Below are 22,790 nucleotides of genomic sequence, written 5' to 3'. Positions count from 1 at the left end.
GCTTTAAATTCAAGATCTCGTATACATTTTAAGTATTTAAATGTAGACCAGTAAAACTGAATGGATAAGCGTTTGTTTTACTTATTATTATTTCCTGGGCGTAAGATAAGGAAGTTTATGTAATACAGCTTCTGAATGAAAAAACATCAGTGTCCCAAAGTGACATTTTTATGTGTTATTCAGTAAAATCTCTCGGTGTTCTTGGCTAAGACATTTATGGTGTAATACGCAACAAACTGCACTATAATCTGTCACTATAATTACAAATATTATAACAAAAAGTAAAAGTGAGGCGGGCACCTGTTTTTATTGTACTTATTTGATTAAAAAACGAAATGTCACAATACTTAACTTATAATTTAATTCTTGATAAGGTATCTTCGCAGGTAGATACAATTGAAGAAAAAGAAAGTTAATGATATTATAAAAGCAAAAGTACTAACGCACAGTAAGAAAATTCGTGTCACAATGATAAAAGAAAGTTTTTTCACCATAATAATTCATAGTTATTTTAAAAATACATGTAAATATACTAATTATTAAAAAAAAGATAATCATAAACACCAAATTAAAAATTTAAATATTTTCTGTTGTAATTATTCATTTATTTGAGATTTGGGTAGAAAGTGTTACTTAAGCGATATTTCCCATTCACAGCATTGTTGTTTCATGCTCTAATAAATTCCTAAATAAATGAACGTTTGTTGTGGCTCGAATGTGAATTTCGCAGATCCGCCACTTTTTCTAAATACTTTTGAACAACAGAAAACTATCAAATTAGGATGAAGTCTGCATACTAATATCTAAGATAGACACATTCCCATCGCCGTGAAAGTAGGACTACCCTTGCGCAATAGCAAAGAAAGTGAAATTATCAGCAATTAAGATGCACTTGATATTTGAACTTCTGCTAAAGATGAATCTAGATTGGGTGTTTTGCCAGAGGTCATCAAACTCGTAGATTTTGTATTTCCGGTCGTATTGTCACAAGAAATCGTGCACTGCATGACTTGTTGCAGTTATGATGTTTATTGAACTGCGGTTTGTTGTAAAACTCGTACTGATCCTTCAGCTTTTGATTTAACACAAGCAAACAAAAAGACTTTTACTAAATTAACGGTTTTTTAAATGTTCCATCTTTTTGGAAAATACAGTCTCTGCGAAATCACGGCACCTAATAGATTCATAAGCTGCAGGTTACATAATAAGTAATTCAAATCGAATTTCTTTATTAAAACTGATTTAAAACTTGTATTGGCAGTTGGTTCTACATTTTAAATCCGAATTTTCTATTTTTACTTACCAAGCGTAAGCTAAGGAAGTATTGTAATCGAGTCTATCGAGCTACTTTTATGTTTTTTCGACGTTTCATGACCCCTAGAGTAAGGAAACATAGGCCTGTCTGCCGTCTGTCCGCGTCTGTGCCGATTTTAATTAAACAGATAATCTTCTAAATTACAGAACCGATTAGTCAAATTTTGTATGTATATTAGGAATACCGTGTAGATGGTAAAATGATCACGTCATCTCAAAATTTTGTCGAAAAAGTGCAAAATATGATTAGTCTATACTTGTGATTTATCACTGCGTTAATGTTTTTTAGATTTACTTATAAAAGAAATAAAATTCGCAAAATCAAATTTTATAATATTTCGAAAATGCTAGATATGTTTGATTGTACTTCACCGGCGAGGGAAGTTCTGTCGAAACATCCTTCGACTAATTTTTTTTTTATATGCTTCGGTAAGTCGGTCGACTTAGAAATTCTAACTGTTGTAAAAGACGTTACCCAAGAACCGAATACATTTTTATGCAATTTTACCTTTAATGTTAACGTCCCATAGAACCACAATGGCGTTCAAACGGGCTAATCGGAGAGCTAAAAGACGACCGAGTCCTCCACCACCTCCAGTGATAAGGATTACTTCTCCTTTAAGTTCTTTATAATATTGGTAGGCTTCCGGAAGAATGTATGTAACAATTGACTTCACCACAACTATGAGAGACAGCAGCAAGAAGCCAAGAACATCTACGAGGGACTTGAAAATGTTGTTATTCTTTTTGTGCGCCATTTGTTAGTCATTTGGTAATTAGAACTGAAGTAAGTTGAGAACTATCAACATTGTTGTCCCTAAGGAAGGTCACTTGGATGATGTTTCTGAAAAATAATTAACAATATAAATTAATGATTAGATCATGATTGAGGGCGTTCTACTTATGATATAACGTTATCATGGAACACCATTCATTTACTGCTGCACTTACATCGGATGTCTAAATAAATAAAGTCCGCTGCAGTTCTAGTTATGGTAAAACATGATTACGTTATTTTATTAGTAATATACAGGTGTCCCCACAGGCGTAGTGAAAGCTCAAGTGCTGAGGGAATAATCCAAACAGTTTTGCAGTGGCGACTCGTGGTGATTTTTGATGGGTGGGCAAAGCATTATAGGTAGGTTATAACATGTATGAAAAAAAAATATATACATATATATAATTAATCATTTTTGTGAGAACGTGTTTTTGTTTTGGTGCTGCATGTCAATCAATATAATATAACAAATATTTTATGTAGGTATATTACATATATATTATTTTATAAATGTTACTTACAATGTCGGTCAGCAAGAACCAACGAGAACGTCGAAGACTCTTGGTAGAAGAGGAAAGAGGAGCAAAAAAAAGGTTCAGCACATAAATAGATTTGTTAGAAGTTTATAGAACTATAAACTCAAATAATGATCGCAACATGTAAAGATTTTGAAATAACATGACGAGAAAACATTAAATTTTAAACCTTTGAGATAAGCTACACTTAGAAAAGCAGCAATTTGGAAAATTATTGTAAAAGCAAAATTATAAATGCCAAACAAACAAAACGTAAATTCTCAAAATACTAACAAAGTTAACAATAACAAATAAAATAAAAATAATTCTAAAATAATCGTTCTGAAGACCACCAAAGACTCCTCCAAAAAACTTTTTAAATTTATCATCGAATTTACTTTAAGAGAAATTTGCGATTCATCTTGTCCCCGAAATGTATGTTTTTGTGTAGCCAAGAAAATTATCATATCGAATAAACGCCGAATTTAAGAGAATTTTCTATAGTTTCACTTCGTTTTCCAAGTAATTTTCGTTTATTCAGATTGGTCATGTTTTTGTAAAGCAGTAGCGATATATTTTATATCGCTCTTCTTGTGGAATTCTAAAGTATTCGTAATTTAATTTTAAGTTAAATAGCAGATAATTCCAACAGTTTTGTTTGTTGTTTCACTACCGATCAACCAATAGGAGCCTAATATTTATTGTCCGAACTTTGATTAAAGCCTTTATTACTGCCACGAGAGTTTGTGATGACCAATTGTTTCATTTCGGGACATGATCTTAATTTATAAACAAATAATTCATAAATATCAAGTTCCATACTACTGAATTTATTTATTAAAAACAAAAACTCAATGTCTTTAATGCCTTCTTTACCACCTCTCTAATATTATTTGCACAGCTTACAGTAGGATTTGCCATTAAAAAAAATTGCTAGAAAGTACCTACTTTGGTACCCGCCTAACTATTTGGTAATTTGAATAAGCTACATTTTATAATTAAATGCACTATCCATCCACAATGCAGTTTCTGATCTGACTGAATTCAATTGAGTCGTGTCTCCGACGAGGACGAACCATGCCGAGTGCTTCCGATTTTCAGGGTGGATTTGCCCACCCATGCTAGAGCGAACGCCTAACAAACCTGTGCGGACAGTCTGAATTAAATAATAAATTAAGCGTATATTTACCTTTTGTAGACTCTGCTACAGCTAAATTTATGAAACAAAAATGCATATGTAATAATAAAAAAATACACATGTCAGATACGTACTGCAATAATAAATGTATTACTTATTCTCATCATTAGTTATTCGGATTTTTAAATTTATAATTCATTATAAAGTTTACACGGTGTCATAATACAAGAATATGGTTATTACAAATTTTCATTTGATATGAAAAAGTATTTATTAATTATTATGGTGTTGCTCTTTTCTATAACAATAGTATTCAAGAATTTTCGCATAACATTATTTTCCTTACTAAGTACCTTACCCATATTTCAATAGAGTAATAAAAATAATTACTTCTATACTTTTACAATACAGAAGAAGTAAAAAAATCGAAATTAATTTATTGAATCCTTGAATCGAATATTGAGAGATCCGATTCTGCAGCGTTTGAGATATACGTTGAAGCCAGGGCGTCCTGCCCCGCTTGCAGCAAGAAAGCACGGATACGCAAAGACGCGCGTTTCGAATTCTTTACTCTCAATTACGTACATAGAAAACCGAACGTATGTCGTTGCTTACAATCAAGAGGGTGGACCAGGGTGGACTAGCCCATCCTCACATGAACCGTATAACGCCGAGATCTGACGCACTTTTTTACACTGCAATTTCTCAGTTGCGGAAACTGCGGGATGTAATGAAGAAAATCCGTTGGCTTAAATGATGCTTACGACGATAATTATTTGTGTATACATATACAATATTTAAAAAAAAAAAAAAATCAATATTTTACTTCGTATCATAAACAATCAAATAGGGTGGGCATTGCCCACCCTGCCCACCCCGAGGAGCCGCCACTGCAGTTTTGGCAATTTTACACGAAAAATATAAATTAATAAGATAAACGTATATTTTGTAAAGATGTCTCCGATATCTAATAGGAGTATATATATAATTAATTAATTAATCGTGTGAAAATATTGAGTTGTCATAACAACTTTCGACCAACTTTTTATTTTTAGAGACGTTTTGAGTTGTTTTACGTCTAAATTGATACAAAACCTCTTAGCAGGTCGTTTCTCTGTAGTATTAATATTTACTTTCTAAAACTTTTTCCGCATCACCAATAATTTTATGTTCAATTCTGAACTTTCCAACCCTTCAGTTAACAATTACAATTTATAAATTATATTTTTCATAAAAAAAAGTACAAAAATATTTCCACATTACTGTTTTTTGGTACTAGTTGTCGACTTGTTTAGAGGTAGGAAAGTTCAACTTTTGCGCCCAATGTTCAAAAAGAAGATTGAGGTTATGTACGAAATACTTGATGTAATTATTTCTTAAAGTGAATAAATGTGCGAACTACCATTACTTGAGTACATGCATGATAGTTGGTAGATGGTGGAAGATAACATTAACAGAGATAATGGAGATACAACAGCTAGCAAAATTCTACAAACTTCAGCGACTATATTTCTCTTTCTCTGAAAATAGACTAAAAGCACATTTTCTGAGGTCCCAGCGACCTGCTTCTTTGTACACCAGTCTTTGTACTCTGCATAAACCTTCATATAAATGCTTTTGGATTATTTTTCCGACAATAGGTTTTCTTGAAAATTTTTGCAGCCTGTCTAAAAATATGATTTCAAATTTTTGAAAACTGTTTTGAGAGACATGTCTTCGAATGATGAGAATCCTCTAGATCTCTCGACCTAACTAACACCATTAGACATCTTTTTAGGAGCTTAACCTAAATAGATACAAATATTAATAAATTTAAAATTTTAAATATGAAATGAACATCGTTCAGTAATTCTTTTATGGAATTAATTCCCGGTTTTATAAATAATTTGGATTTAAACAAATACCTTCTTATCACTCCATGTTAAAAATACCTGATCCATTTCTGGTGAACCCCGAACTGATAGATTACTCACTACGTTCCAGATTTCAAGTACTGAACATATTTTTACATCGAATATCATTTTAAACAGCATAGAAGAAACCTATTTCGTGACACTGGGAAGCTTGTTACATACAATAACTTGCTGACTTGATTGATTTTTTTCTACCAAATACGTATGTACCTACTTGGCCTTCAGAACAAAGTTAAGTTATTAAGGTGATTATTATTACAAAGTTGTCATCATAAAATAGTAAAATGCAGCAGATTAATTCAGTAAAAATTATTACATTGATATAATTTATCAGCAGTGCCGAAACCAGAGAATATTTAGGTATAGGCGAACCTTGCGTTAGGCGCCCCCCTCTACACATAAAAATGCAATTTTACAGAACAATTTTATTTATATTTTTTATAAGTACCTATACAAAACAGATATTACATATGATCAAATATAAAAAAGAATGGTCGAAAGTTGTTTCGACAGAATTTCCCTCGCTCCTGAAATAAAATGATAATTTTTTTTAGTCACTGCCAAATATACGCAAATCCGAAAAATATGAATGGAATGATAAATCACAAGTACAGACTCATCATATTTTGTACATTAGGATTTATTCAGCAAAATTTTGGGGTGACGTCATCAATTTTTTAGGCTGGGATGAGCAAATACAATTTGATCAAAAATTTTCTGTTCTTATCATTACTTGAAAATATCTCCAAGATTTGAAAGTATTCGATTATGTAGTTCCTGCTTAAATGAGTAAAATAAATACACGCATGTCATTAATTGTTTTGAGTCACCCTGTATCTGCAAATCCAAAAACTTTGAACGGAATAATTAATTACAAGTACAGACTCTTCACATTTTCTACATTTTAGATTCGGCGAAATTTTGACTTGACCTCATAAATTTTTTGGAGGGGATAAGCAAAAATATTTTGATGAAACATTTTTATCATGCCTATCATAACCTTAAAATAGCTGCAAGATTTCAACGCATTCGGTTTAGCAGATTCAAAATAAAATCACAGAATGTTGTATTATGATTGATTTTTTTTTCCAAAAATTTGAACGTTTCGGGTAAAAAATACGGAGTCACACGGATATAATCAAATTCCAAGTATAACCATTAAAAAAATTGCACATTTTATTATAGATCCACTAAAGTATATAATAAATAAATCATTTGCACAAGGTCTTTTTCCAAGCAAATTAAAAATCTCAATCATTAAACCCCTTTATAACAAAGGCTGCCATTTTTCAGTGGAAAGTTATAGACCAATTAGTTTGATCAGTTCCTTTTCGAAAATTTTTGAGAAAATTATCTATGAGAGGCTTATATATTTCTTTAGTGCAAAAAATATTCTGTCAAATAGTCAGCATGGGTTTAGGACTAAGCTTTGTACTATCACAGCGATCTTTCAATTTATAACAAATGTATACGGCATTATTGACACAAGTAATATTGGTTTGGGTGTTTTTTTAGACTTATCAAAAGCTTTTGATAATGTCAACCATAAACTGTTATTAAAAAAATTGGAAAACTACGGTGTAAGAGGTAATGTACACAACTTACTTGATTCGTATTTAAGAGATAGAACACAAAAAGTTAACATTTCAAAAAACGGACATGAATATTTATCTAATGAAAAAAAGCTTGCTTGTGGTGTTCCGCAGGGAAGTATACTCGGTCCGTTATTATTTCTCATATACATCAATAACCTATCGTATAATATTGAGAAAACTGATTCACATATAATAAATTATGCAGATGACACTAGTGTACTAATATAAGGACAAAATTTAAAAGATCTATCCGAAAAACTAAATTTCATACTTGCAGAATTTCGAACTTGGTTTCACACAAATGGTCTAAAACTTAACGAAAATAAAACACATTTAATGCTGTTCCATCACATTAATAACAACAATAATTATGTAAAAAAGGTAGTACTTGACAGTACCATGCTAAATATAGAGTCACACTTAAATTTTCTAGGGGTCGAAATTGACGAAAATTTAACATTGAACTATCATTTTGAAAGTATAACTAAAAAACTTAGTACTGTGTGTTACATGCTTAGGGAACTAAAAAAAGTAGTCAACCTCGAAACCCTAATAAGTTGTTATTACCGTCATTTCTTTTCTATCCTTAAATATGGTACCACTTTCTGGATAAATTCTGATAACAATCAAGTGTTTGTTATCCAAAAAAGAGCGATGAAAATAATAACAGGTTTAAAAATGACGGATTCGTGTAGGGATGTATTCAAAAAATACAATATATTAACGAAAACCGGGTTATATATTTACGAATGTCTATGTTTTCATCAACAACATAAAAACTATTTTCAAAAAGCTTTAATCAGCGAAAGTTGCACAAGAAAAACGGACATTTCCCGATATCCACGTCATAGAACAACACTGTTTGAAAAGAGCTGTTACTACCAATCCCTCAAATTATATCTATAATTCGTTACCTCAGAACTATAGAGCAATGCAGTTAAGTGTCTTCAAAAAGCAAGTAAAATATAAATTGGTAAAAGCTGAATTATAATAATTATATACATTAAAAGAATTCTCACGAAACATATTCATTTGAAATATCAGTTTATATATATATGTGTATCATGTAGTTACCGTGTTTTATAATTTTTGTGTTTGTGACTAGTTTATATAAATTTTATCAAATTTTATTGTACATGTTTCCACTTTTCAACGACGCATATCAAACACGTTTGTGTGTCCCTGATATTAATAAATATTATTATTAATGTTATTATAAACTACATGTGTAGCGCTATGTTATTTTATAGAATTTGAAATCCATTTACTGTGTACATCACATTATTGGTGATTAGACAAATTTTGGCTAGTGTTTTAGCATCTACATGATAGTCTTAATCTAAATACAAAATGTTACAACAATCGGCGCAGTACTTTCGGAGATTATCTGTCTAAAAAAAATCCGGGACGGCAGACGGACGGACAGGCAGACAGACACCTATTTCTTCGTACTGTAGGGGTCATGAAAGATCGAGAAAACTTAAAAGTAGAGATTCCGTCGACGGAGTCGATTACAATCCTTCCTTTGATTACGCTCGGGAAGTAAAAACAATATAAACATTAAAAATCCCGTCGCACCGGTTACATGTTTCTGAGTTTCCGTTCAAAATAAAAAAAGATTAATGTGACATAATTCTTGGTTGGTACAACATAATTTTTGGACGAATTTGGCGCCCCTTGTCGTTGGCGCCCATAGGCAAGGGCCTACTCCGCCTATAGCTAGTTTCGGCACTGTTTATCAGTCTCTACTGTTATATTTGATAGTGTTTCAAATGTTAAGTATTATAGCTAAATATATGCAAAATAATATTGAAACCTTTACCTTATAATTAAGTGAAACTTTAATAACTACTATGCTCTCCCAAAAACGACAAGAAAACTTTTACGGGAAAAAACCATAATAAACTATTAATTGCAGCAACTGTTTTCTAAGAGATCAGCTTCAATAAAATAAAATGAGAGCTGAAAGTTTCCGTTCCAAATGTGCGTAGAATAATTTATACTAATCTATTAATTTTTATGAATACCGTGGTCAACAAATAATGCCAAATAACATTTTGATAGTGTTGATAATTTATTTATTTCATTCAAAAATGATGACCTTATCACAAAATACTGTTAAATAAACTTCTCTTTTTTTTCAAAATCTACTGAATTTTGCTGCATAGTTATTAAGAAAAATTGGTCGGAGATTATTTCGACAGGACTTCCCTAGCTCCTGAAGTACAGTCCAACGAATGATGTATGTGTTGTATTTCACAAACAGAATACTGTGAACATTAGAAATAATTCTAAGTAATAAGTCGTACTGTTCAAAGAAACATTTTGTTTTATTTTTATCGCTAACATAATTAGTTAATGAAATTTTAAAAAGCGTACATTTTTTGTGTTACCCTAACCTACATATTCGTAGTGGTTTCTGTGTAACTGGCCTACAAAGTGACACAGGAGAATGAAGTTCTAATTATTAGCAGACGTATTAATATTTAAAAGCAAATTTTTAGAGTCTTGTTATTAACTAATGCGTTGAGATCATTAATATTCAAAACACGTACACTAAAAAATTCATTATCTCAATTATAGCAAAATTTTCGGCAGAAAATAATGCCACTGCTAAAACATAAAGAATCAAATTCATGATATAAAATAATAAAACAATTAGCTTCTAATAAGTGTGTGTTCTCATGGAATTCTACATCTGATTTTTTAACGTTATATTGAAAAAAAAAATTCTATGTCTAAAAACTATTACAGATATAAATAAGCAAAATTATAAAACGGTACTCATCTTTTGTATATGGATAAAACAAGACTTGTTAAAGAAGCCAATTCTCTGTGCGGAACATGAACTATCTATCTATCTAGATATTACAGCCACTCTAATTGCAGAGGAATGCAGTTCATATAACTGTATTATTTCTAGTTGTTCTTTTGCTTTGCTTAAATATCGATCGAAAAACACTATTCCTTGTGGTACGAATGTTGGATATTACATGTTAGGTGCCGATTTTTTAATCCTTAGTACCTGATTTTAAATTGACCAATAACATAACTTTATAATAAAACCTATGGAAACTAAGCATATTGAAGTTTACTGCACACTAACTAAAAGGCAAGTAATAAATGTCAGGAATAATTGTTTCTTAGTCATCCCTACTTCGTTTACTGCTAGTGTTACCTATTGTACAATAAAGATTTTCATACTACACCAACAAATTTTGTACGTGCACTCGTGCAGTCTTGCAAATTTAGTTTTTCGTTTTGTTTATTAAGTTATTAGTGAATTCTTTACCATTATTTGGCTGAATTTGCTATACTGTAGTTTAGTAAAACACGTATTATTCTACTCTAACGTGTAATGAACAGAATTGAAGATTTCGGTCGTTAAAATTTTTTACTGTTGTAACAGAAATAAGCAATAAACCAAAATACAACAAAAAAAAAATACAGTCGTTGGAGGATATGACCCAGAATTTTCAGTAAAAGGGAGGATCCAGTATATGCATAAAGGGTTGATATTTCGCAAAATGTGTTGTAGTTTACCTTATTTAGCAGTTACAATTCACAAACCACAATCACGTTTGAAGATCCTATCATTTTTTACTCCTCAAGTCTTTGCCTAACTATATACTAAAAAGAGATTTTCTTAAAAAATTAAAAACGCTGCTCTACAAAATAAAACTTTTTGTAATAAGAAATGAAAATACAAGTTCCCAATTTAATTTTTTCTGCTGATACGAATCTGTTTTTAACAGATTTTTTTTCTAGGGCGTGTAGTTTTGTTCAAAATATTCATACAACGTAAATCGTCATGTTAATAATAATAATAAACTACATTTGTGTTAATACACATTTTAAATATGTCTACACACGTCGAAATATAACAAACACATTCAAAAATTCCATGAAAGAATAGTAACTTTTCCTAAGTAGTTAAACTTAAATTTCTTTTTTAAGACACTAATAATAATTAACACTAAATCGACTTTATAATTATATTCTGTGAAAATGTGTGTGTTAATTATCTCAAACTTCAATGAGTCTCTTCGCGAATGGTGAATTGCGATATATTTGATTTGATTAGATCAAAAAAATTTAAATATACAGGGTGTTATTGAAAGGTACGTACAACAAAACTGACAGTTCTTCGCGAAGTCTAAGAAGCCTGAAAAACTGAATCTGTGTTATCAAAATTATAAGGGGAAAATTAACCCCTATCCAACCTTTTTAGACGCTACTGAAGGATAACTAGGTAAAATTACTTTATATTAATAAATCCTAGCAACTGTAACAATAATAAAAAAATAGGAGACTCTCTTGTTGCTACAGAAACGACAGATGACCTTTTTATCAGAGGCGTACAACGAATTTGGACATAAATTTTAATAATTTTTATCTCTACAAGGAGAACACTTTTACCTGAACTTTTTTTTAATTTTAGCACCCATACTTCGAGACCAATTGCCGATTTTATTTTGTACGTAGCTTTCAATAACACGCTGTATACCGCCTGTCTGGAAAATGGCGGATTAACTCTTCAGTACGTTATACACAGGGGTTTCGGGAGTAACAAAAAAATAATAAAAAAATTCTTTATGATGTACATTACGAAAAAAACGTAATTTTATAAAAGCCAAATTGGCAACACTGCACACTCCTAATGAGTGAATACGTCCAGCTTACTTTCTGGTTTCTTAGCAACGATAGTGACTGAAATCCACCTTCGCTTTATATCAGGCAAACATGGTTGTCAAATGGAATTTTATCAAATTATTACAAAAACAACACAGCCACATCTTTGTGCAATCTAACTGAAATGGTAATTAAACATGGTCATGGGCGAGAAAAATATTAACTAAAAGTTTTATTACTAGTTATTGTGATAATGAATGAGCTGTTTAGTTGTTAAACGTAGCAAAAGAACCAATTTTAAAATCATTATAACTCCACCAAAATGTAAGAAGGATTTTTTTTACTATTTTTCCCAGACTCACCAGTTGATTGTTAAGAGCGTAGCGGAGAGTTAATCCGCCATTTTCCAGACACCCGGTATAATAGCTGGGAAATGTGAATGTAAACTTAGCAGACGAATAGCGACTACGTAAAAAGTAATATATAAAACAGGATCTGTGTTTTTTAATAATGTGCTTCTTATTGCGTTCTGACTCATTTACAAAATTCATCATGATAAATTTGAACTATATGGTAGTTAAAACTTTTTGATATACCTACCACATAAACGTTACAAATTAAGCAGATATAACTAAAACACCCGCATTTTACTGTCGTTCATAAACGTGTAATTAATTGTACTGTAACTTCATTTGAGATACACCTGTTAAAACTTTTATGAATTAAGCGGCTTAAGCCAAACCACCCTTATAAGTCAAACTGGTTATTGTATTACTTAACTCAGTTCACAGCTACATTATGCCAACAATGGAGAGTAATAATCTTGCGGTTCGGGTCCACAAAGCTTACAATAGCCAGTTTGACTTATAAGGGTAGTTTGGCTTAAGCCGCTTAAGTCAAAAAAGTTTTAACAGGTGTATCTCAAACGAAGTTACAGTACTTACTAAATTTTGTTTTCGTTGGATTACCAAAATTTATCACAATGTTTAATTAATTTATGTCGTTATTAAATTTATAACACTATAAAGTATCATTAAATTGAAAATATGTTAATAGACCTCTTGCTAATTTAAGTTGATATTGGAGTTTAAATAGGTGCAATAGTATTGATAAGCAGTCGTTATAGGTAGAAATTAATATCGCCTTCTCGTGAATTTATTTTTATGGTTCTTGGCAATTTATTGTCATTTGCTTTCAGTTGTAACGCATATATTTAGTATTTTCAGTGCAAAATTTTATTTCAAAAAAAAGAAAACTTCTTGGAAATAATGAAACATTTAAAAAATGTTTTAATTTTTGTCACAGTATTATCCTAGTCTTATACTATATAGGATGTTTCATTTGCGTGGGTATAAACATTTATTAGATAAAGCAGAATTTATAAAAAAGTACATATGTATTTAAAAACACGCCATTCAGTATAGAGTCAATTTTAATGATTCCATAAATAGGTAGTTACAGAAGTTGTGTGGTTATAACGTCACAAATTATTCTTTATAACAATGTCTCAAGAGTCTAGAAATAGTAGATTGTTTTATTAGGATTAAAAGTGCCATTTTTTGCGACGAGCAAATTTTGCATTTGCGAGGCGGAGCGAAGCGAAGCCGAGCGGATGCAAAATTGCGAGTCAAAAACTGACTTTTAATCCGAATGAAACATACTACTTTTTCGCCAGCCAAAAAGTAAATCTCAAAAAAATTTTAACTTTTTAAGGCTAGGATTAAAAAAAAAAATTAATGCTAGGATTAAAAAGGCAAAAATGACGTTGTTACTTTAGTAACGCAACTTTTTTTTACTCTCACAAAAACGTCAAGTTTTCCGTCCAAAATTGACGTTAAAAGTGACATCTTTTAAGACGGCTGGCGAAAAAAGAAGTTTGTACATTTACCGTGAACTTTTAAACAATTTTTTAACAGAACACACCCGAGATTATTTTTTTAGACCTAGCACCGTATGTATTTTGGGAGATTTCTTAGAAACAAAGGAAAAAATTCTTATTAAATGATCAGAGACAAGGTTTTTTACATTTATACCTACATAAAAAATGGCGATTTTTTAAAAATGTACAACTTTGCCATTTTTAAAGACGGATGTTCTAGTTTCGCAAAAAACCTTTTTGGTCACATTGGTATAAAAGTTTAAGCAAGATTAAGATTTATTTATTCAGATGTTTTAAAATGTAAAATGCAGGTTTTCTCTACTTTTCAAATAGAACGTCCTCTATTTTTAATATTTTCGAATTTGTCTAGTATGCTTTTCCTTGACACCAAGTTTGTTAAAGATTATCCTAACAAAAATTCGTCGAAGGTTTAATAGTTAAAAAACCCCTACACAAAAACAACATGAAATTGGTTAAGGTTCGCTGCGACGGTCGACGTGTATATCATCTTGAAATGGCTGAAGTAATTATCACCAAGTATGTATAACTAAGAACCATATCGATTAAACCAGCTGTCAAACAAAAAAACCTGCATTGAATTCTGGAAAGTGTAAACTTCCTCCACTAATTGTTGAAACACTCTCTCAAATTCGTGTAATAATGATACTAATATTTTTTTCTTGTTCAAAGACTTGGGTGTGTTTAAATTTTGTAACCTTCGGTATATTCCGTATTTCGATTAAGCTAAATAAGCGTTCTGCAGCATACGACTGTCCCCAAGCTTAAATATCGAATATTAATGATTGCATTTTTTTTTAAGTATTTAAAACTTTATGATGGCATTCTTGATTGTCAAAATGAAATTTAGGGCACCAGGTCATCTTCTCATCATGTTTTAAGACGCATTAGGGGCGCTCTTATCAAAATTAACATCTGTGATGTTAACATTAATTGCTGCCAATAATTCAGAATTGCCAACAGAAAAATTTCTCAAAATCATTAATAGTCACCCGGTACCATAAATTAGTTAACAGTGTACATGAGCGTAGTAGGTATATACTCAAAAGTGCTTTTGATGCGACCAGATTTCGTAAAATAAATGTTTTTACCATTGTTACTGATAACATTGTCAACATTAGACAAGTAGGTACTCTCGATTATTTATATATTGAGGAAATCCTTTAGTGACAAGTATGCAGTCTTAGAATGGTTAAGAATTAATTTCTGATCTAAAAAGCGGCAAGAAATTATATCGTTACCTAAGATTTTGTTATTTAACTGAAGTACATCATCTGATGGCTTGACAAAATGACTGTCATCCGCATACTACAGTATCAATTCACCATCAGAACTAGTGTTATATCATTTATATACATGAGAAATTGCAAACGATACAAAACAGATCCCTGGGGTGTGCCTGTATTTATTGGAAAATAGTTACTTTCTTGATTATTTAATTTTCTTTCTTTTCAGTTCAGTTTTTCTTGGCAAGGACATAAAACTCATTTAATCGGTGATTTCATTAGCTAACTATAAACATTAATAAACGGAAAGAAAATTTCATGTAATTCTTTGACAGTCACATTTTTATCACGTACTGATGTATTGATTCGAATAATTTCTAAATCATGAACGCGGATTAGCGTAGCCATATGTATTATCTCGACTATTTCCTTCAGAAAATTTCCGCCAATGGAATTGATAGAATTTTCAAATTTTGGCAAATCCATGGCGACTTACACGAACATTTTTGGGAGCCGGAAACTTATCAATCGATAAGTTCCCTGCATGAACCAATTGATAAAAAAAATAGATAATACTTTTGGGTGTGTGCATGTCCCATATTTCCCTCTAATTGGGACTCCGGCCTGTTGAGAAACATGATTGAATAAAATTAATAAAAGTGCAGTTCTTGATTCATTGAATTGAAGGTAGGATTTTATAGAAGTTAACAGCCGTGTCCACTCATTTTCGCAATTTGATGTTCTCTAGTCCCGCAGCGCGAACACATTTTCGAAAAACTCAGAATTTCTGACTTGTTTACTACGTAGTGATGGTGATGAAAATACAGAGGAGTGATTTTGCGTTTAAATTTTCTTCAGGAGATAGTCTGCCAAAAGACCCCTCGACCTCGGAGAAAATTCGCGGTAATTTCCCTTGGTCTCGCGATCTTACTACTGATAATACGACTTGCCAAAAAACAACCTTTGGTTGTCGACCAGTGCCATCGATGTAAAGACATATAGTAAGAATTCATGTAAAATTGACACACAGTCTTTATTAGCTCGATTAAAATATGAAATACTTAACAAGTCACTTAGTGTAGCAATAAATAGGTGGCTCTTATTTGTTATTTGTTAATCAAATAATCATGCTTTATTCCGTTTTTCTTATTCAGATGTGAACGTCAAGGAACTTTAAATAATAAATTAAAATAAAATAAAATTAAACAAATCCTTATTAATATACAAATTTTAAAATGTAAGTATGTTAGCAAATATTAAATACATTGTAAGTATGCTGTCGAAATTGTGGTATATTTTGTTGGAGAATTAAAAAACTGCTACTGTTTTGTTGTATATACCTATTTGTATTGTATTAGTTTTTGACTTCGATACTGTTACTAAAACCGTGGAGTACATTTGTACGAGGTCACGAAACAGTTTCCATATTTGACAAATCAATCAACCGTAGTTATTTGAGTTATATATTATACTTCGAGTAATCTGTTTGAATCCATCGCTTTTGATTCTACTGGAAATCTGTTCAACTTTTTACAATAGAATCTATTACTACACGGTAAATAATAAGTTATTTAAGGGTCGACGTCATTAAAAAGAAGTTTTTATTAAGTCACTCATCAGGTCCAAAAAGAACTGAATATTTTTTTAACTATATACCTAACGTGTTTTGTTGTTCTTCCGCTCTGATAGCCTGGTTTTCTTAATAACAACTTTTTTAAATGTATCTAACGTTTCTATATAATATTAAATATGATCATTTTAAGAAAAAGATGGCATCTATTAGATTAGAATTTATACATATTTTTTAAAAATTTGGGCCCAAAATTAAATTTAGAATAATGCAATCTCAAAATTTTGAATATCCAGCTCATTAAATTTCTAAATAATCGATATACTTATTAAGTATTTGAAATATAACACATATATTTAAATCCTGTTTATATTGAAACAACAACTAATAACAATGTATACGCTTGTCTTAAACAAAGTTTACTTAAAAAATATCGTGATGTGGATCATTCGTAAAAACAAAAACTCATTATAATGAAATATACACTTATAAATAATAAAAATAAAAAATGCCCAACATGAACTTTAGAAAAACATACAAAATATTCTTGTAAACCCAACAAGAAAACTATGAAAACACTATCGATGGAAAACTAACAAAAACCGACAAATCAAAAAAAGCAAAACCTAGTACTTTCATAAACTGACGTTTGACAATTGGTTTTTTTTTATTCTTCAGCACTCTGTAAAATCGCACTTTACACAATTTTGATGACACAGAAAATCCAGTTCTTCAGGTTGAATTCACTTTACACGTCGACTTTTAATTTACGTCAATTTTTTTACTTTAAACGTGGTTGTAATAGTTCAGTCACTTTTTATAACTTTCAAAACCGAAGTAGAAGTAGAAATCGAAATATATTTACTCTAATATTCGCTGATTCACTAAATTTCAAATTAATAAAACCAGTTTTTAATTATTCAAAAAACTTTAATTAAATATTAAAATGCCTTATCCATTGTAAATGAAGACGTGTTTTCATACAAAGTTTGACATAGAAAATAATAAACAATGGTTGCTGCGTAAAATCCACAGCCAAATACTGCACTGAAAGGTTGCGGCATTTTATTATTTTTAAATATTAAAAATAAAACGATAAAAGTATAAAAAACAATGTATTCCACCCGAAGGTAAACGAAACTCACTCATGAAATTTACCCAACTCGCTCGCTATGCTCGCTAGTTAGACAAGCTTTTTATTCGTGGATAAATTTTCTTTTTACCTTCTTGTAGAATAAATAACCATTTATACCCACCAAACTTGAACTATGGATGAATACTTTGTTGCTATGGTTTGAAATCAAGTCATAGAAATGTCAAGGTTATAACTTTTTACAAGAATTGTTTTTAATTTTTTTAACCAGTTCTACTGACCAATAAAATGATGCACGTAGCTCTGAAGTAAAAGGTTTTTTTCACTCCGCTCTCTCAAATTAAACCGCTCGCCTCGTAAAATACTATAAAAAACTAATGTAAAAAAATTAAAACAGTAGGCAAGAACAGTAGAATTCTTGTACAACTGAATTTATAAGATTTTAATATGTATAAAACCCCATTTAATTTTACAATATACCTACAGATAGCAAACTTTTATTTTAAATGGTATGTTGTATATTTAATAAAACTTATTCAGCACTCTCTTTTTATGTTTAATATATTTTACAGTTAAAACCCCTTTGGTACAAGTAGAATTTACTGCCGTCTAAGAAATAAATATCAGTTAAAACCAGAGAAAACGCCTTTCGACTGATTGCTCGAAAGACGTCACCAGACTCGACGAGTGAGGGGGAATCGACTCGCTTGAGCGGGAGATTATTATTTTTTAATTAATATTAAAGACATGAATGTGTGAGCAAGATTTATTAATAAATAAGTACATATTTTAAAAAGCAATACATAGGTATAGCATTTTTTTAAATTCAGCTTTTAACTGAATCATTTCGACAAAACGCGTTTTGTCTGGTTAGAGCTAATAATTTTAACTGAAATTGAGTAAATTCTAGTTGTAGCAAAAGCATTTAGTAAAAACTAGTTTTAACTAGAGAAAACGCGTTTTAGCTAAAAACGGGTTTCAACTGCAACCTGTAACATACAAGATCACCAGATTTCTGTTTTTCGCTCGATGTCTTTAGTTTTTATAAATCTGATGATCCATAAATTTTTGCTTTTTTTAAACTTTGAATACATTTTTCTAAGGCGAACATAGCGACTGTCTAACTTCATGTTATCCTAAACTATGTAGAAGTTGATCTTCGGTTTCCGCCTAACTGTCGTCTGTCTGTATGTTGGCGATTTTATTAGACATGTGAAAGTAATAAAATCGGCAACAGATAACAGACAGAAGGAAATATGAGAGCTAGTTTCTCATATTCTAGGAACTACGACACGTGAAGAAAACACGAAATTGACCATTTGTCAGCTAGGGTACACTCACATGATTATCTGTGGACGAATCCACAAAAGATAAATACATACCTGTATATTGCATAAAAGTGTTATTTAATTGCGGTTAAGGAATCAGAAAAAAACAAACAATAATTTAACCTCATTTCTCTGTTTTATTAATGAAATGTTAACAAATTTTAATTGGGCTAATAAAATTCTTACACACAACATTACTTTAGTGATTAATAATACCGCAACGCGTATACATATAGTAAAGGCGGAAGAACTTATTTGCGGTAAATTGCAGTTTACAGGCAGGGTTTTAATGTTGAGAAACGAGGCGAAGCGGAGTGCTTTAATAAAACCGAACACTGTAAAATGCCCAACGCACAAGTACCGTGATACATTTTTTGTCAAACGTAATTTTACTTTATATGTACTAATGTTACAAATTCGAGCCCTGTCGAGTAAACTGTTTTACATAATTTTGTAATAGGCGTTGCCTCAAAATACTTTGTAATAAAAGAAAAACGTCGCTGTCATTTTGAAAATAGTAATTTTTTTACTTCTCAAATGTTCTATTAAACAAAAACTTACCTAACTAGCATTTTCGCAAATAGTATTTGTTGAGCCGTTTTCTTTTAAGGATCTCAAAAAATAAAAAAAAATGACTAATTTTACCACACTGGTGGTGAACGTCACTCGTTTGTGAATGTATGTTGTTCATAGATCCAGGGGGCAAAAAATAATTTAAAAATATGTTGTCCAAACTTGTAAGTTGTAAGTCAGTTCACATGCTTAAACACTCTTAAATAGAGTAGCTAACGGCATAAATTTAGAGAAGCTTTCGTTGATGGACATGTTTTACATTTTTTAGGTGTATTATTGCCAACTGATCAGCCATTAAACTTTTTTGCAAATAGATGTGAACTCTACTACCACAGATTCTACTATAAAGCTCCAAACGGGATATTTGATACATTGTGCAATTTAATTTCCTTATATTGAAATCTTCAATGATTGTTTAAAAACATTCTTCATTTTTAAATTTAAAGATCTTATCTGGACTTATGGCACTGCAATAATTCTTTAAATTTGTTACTTAAAATACAGAGATAATCTGAAAAATTCGTGGCGGTACAAAGAAAAGGAGATTATTAGCTAGTAAAATTTTAACTAGTACCTAATTCTGATATTCTGTAAGTCTTTTTTCTGTTTTCCTTCCCTGTTCCTTTTTCTTAAATTTTCGGTCGTTTTGAATAAAAAACCGATTTAAAAATAAAATTCTCTAATATGAAATTTTGGTTTGTTTTCCATCGTCTTCTGAATGTAGATTTTTCAATTGTAGTTTCACTTTATTTGATGTTTCTATCCCTATTGTTGTCTGATGTCTTCATATAACCCCACTTTAAGTAATATGACTATTGTTGTAATTATTATTTACTTATTAGGGACGAACAATGAAGTTCGATTCTGGAAAAATAATTTCGAAATGACTCAAAACCTCAAAAAGAGTCAATACCATTAAATTATGATCAAACCTGTAGAAACTTATCGAAGATCACGAAAACATAAAAAATGTTAATTTAAAATGCCAAAAACTGAAGAAACATCTAAAATTTTACAACAAGTTGAAGGTATCACTGCTATGCACCCAGTTTGTTGTAAGAAGCTTTTTAAAACGTTTTATTGCAGTTTGCATATAATTAACACGTCCTACTGTCGTTAAGTTCACTCTTAAAATAAAATTAAGGTCAATGAAAACCAATCAAACGAAAAATGAGTTCATAAACTGTATGATAGTAGTTATCCAGAGTTACAGAAAATAAAGACATCACAGACAAATAAACATTTCGTTTGAATGCGAAAAACAGGTGCCGAATTTAGTAAAGCTTGTCTAGAATTATAAGAATTTTATGGACTCCCAAAGTTAATTCGTTTTACAGCCCTGTTGTCAATTTTATTGTACAGCTGAAGAGCGGGGCGAACTCAGGTACAGAAAGCATCGGCTTTCCCCTGACAGGCTCTTTACCTGTACAATAGAATTGACGCCTGGGCTGTTAAACGAATTAACGTTGGGAGTCCATAAAATTCTTATAATACTGGACAAACTTTAACAACAGATCATTAGTTCACAGAATACAAATTCGTCGGCAGTGTTGTACTCTTTTATAAAAAATACGAGCAATTTTGTCAATTCACTGATGAAATTTGTATCCACCACACACCTGATCACTCAAATAGTATTTAAATTATTGAACTTATTACTTACTTCATGTATTCTTCATATGAAAAATATAATAATAATGTGTTAATTGCCCAACAGCTCATAAGAACCAATTACAGAGCAATTGATAGAAACTAAAGTCTTATTAATACCAAAAAAAAAAAAAAACAAGAAGGAGATAATATAAAGTAAACAAGAATTTCTACATACTAACATAAATAATAATAATTAATAATAATTAATCTCTTGCGAAAATACTTGAAGCCAAATACTTGAGATCTTCCAGATATATATTAAATTATTTCCATGATCAGCAATGATTTTAGCAAATATGTATTTAGGTGAACACCAAACCCTATTTTAAATATATTTTGAGAACTGAAATTATACTACTATAGTACTTACACTGACGACGTTTCTTTTGTATACAATAAAATTTTACGATGGTTTAAACCAGCGCCAGCGGTTCATACCCACCATAAATTTCAAACTTAAAACCGGACAAGTAAAAAACCAGTAATCCGAGCTATTCTTAGCTACCCTTCTTCTGGTTGAACAATAGCGGCGCATGCCAAGCTGGTGGGACACTCAGTGGGTGAACAGCTTACCCAACTCCTCGTTATGACATTGTAAAATTTTATTATATACAAATGGAACGTTTTTAGTTATACATCCACAGAGGTGGGGTACTTAAACTGTGTTTAAATTCAAGAAAACCGTATTACTGGTTAACAATGAGCCCGTGAAAAAAACAGGCTTTTCTTCAGAAGGCAATTTTTTCAGATTATCCTCGTATAACAACATTTGTGCGCATGAACACTAGCGAGCCGGTGTTTTTCCGCGGCAAAAAAATCAAACCCGAAAGTTTTATAACGCCTTACTGAACATTTACACTTTTCTTGACGAAAGGTGCTTTGCAAGTATTATTACCCTTGACATCCTTCCAATATTATCTAACAGTTCAGACTATTACATTACAAAATACCATTCAAGTCAAAAGCGAAACGAAGTGAACGTACTCAGTCCAGTGACTTTATCGATCTTATAACACGACAAAAACAAAACAGATCTAGGAAATCGTCGCAAATTTTGCAGTAAACGGAAAATTTAGTGGTAAAATAAATAATAAGTGAAAGATAATTATTACATTATTTGATCCTCCGACAACAAAAGTGAAAATTTAGTGCACGAACCTGTGCTGTTGCTTAATTTTCCGTTTCCACCATTTCACAAAGGTACGTAAGTTCAGAACGATGTCTCTGAAGAAACTCCGCGGTCATTACACGTTCACTATAGTTTAGCAACTGGTAGTAGTCGGTTTCGGTTATAAACAAAAGTATTTGGCGTGTGTGGTCAATGGGTTAGCGTCGGGGCGCATGCCGGTCTACGGAGCGCTTGCGCTGCACAACATTAGAACGTCTGCATAAAAGTAAGGGTGTAGGGAAAAATACAAAGCCAGCATGCCAATAACAGTCATTCGAACAATCTTTTTACGCAGAAAATATGAACATAATTTTCTAGAAATTTCCACAAGATATCCTATCGGAGTCCTTCTATTCTACTTAAAAAAATGGTCGAAAGTTGTTTCGACAGTACAAAA

General features: G+C 31.1%; 1 protein-coding gene across 3 annotated transcripts in view; it reads right to left on the bottom strand.

Moving 5' to 3' along the window:
- Positions 1 to 22,790, bottom strand: part of LOC135133164 (short-chain dehydrogenase/reductase family 16C member 6) — a 97,780-nt gene that overhangs the window by 19,572 nt on the left and 55,418 nt on the right. Inside the window, exons 1-3 of one of the 3 annotated variants that reach the window (XM_064061456.1) lie at positions 22,384 to 22,557; positions 3,797 to 3,817; positions 1,823 to 2,158 (exon numbers count right to left, since the gene is read on the bottom strand). In XM_064061456.1, coding sequence (XP_063917526.1) covers positions 1,823 to 2,072 — 250 coding nt within the window. In that variant the 5' untranslated portion in view covers positions 2,073 to 2,158; positions 3,797 to 3,817; positions 22,384 to 22,557. Of the gene's footprint in view, positions 1 to 1,822; positions 2,159 to 3,796; positions 3,818 to 22,383; positions 22,558 to 22,790 lie in introns of those variants that run through there. The other 2 variants (XM_064061455.1, XM_064061457.1) reach the window with 2 other exon arrangements.

This window comes from Zophobas morio, unplaced genomic scaffold (genome assembly GCF_036711695.1).
Source record: "Zophobas morio isolate AGI-343-1 ecotype UQ-CSIRO unplaced genomic scaffold, CSIRO_AGI_Zmor_V1 ptg000021l, whole genome shotgun sequence".
Taxonomy (NCBI): domain Eukaryota; kingdom Metazoa; phylum Arthropoda; class Insecta; order Coleoptera; family Tenebrionidae; genus Zophobas; species Zophobas morio.
Note: the sequence above shows the minus strand (reverse complement) of the source record. Positions and strands in the feature narration are given on the sequence as shown.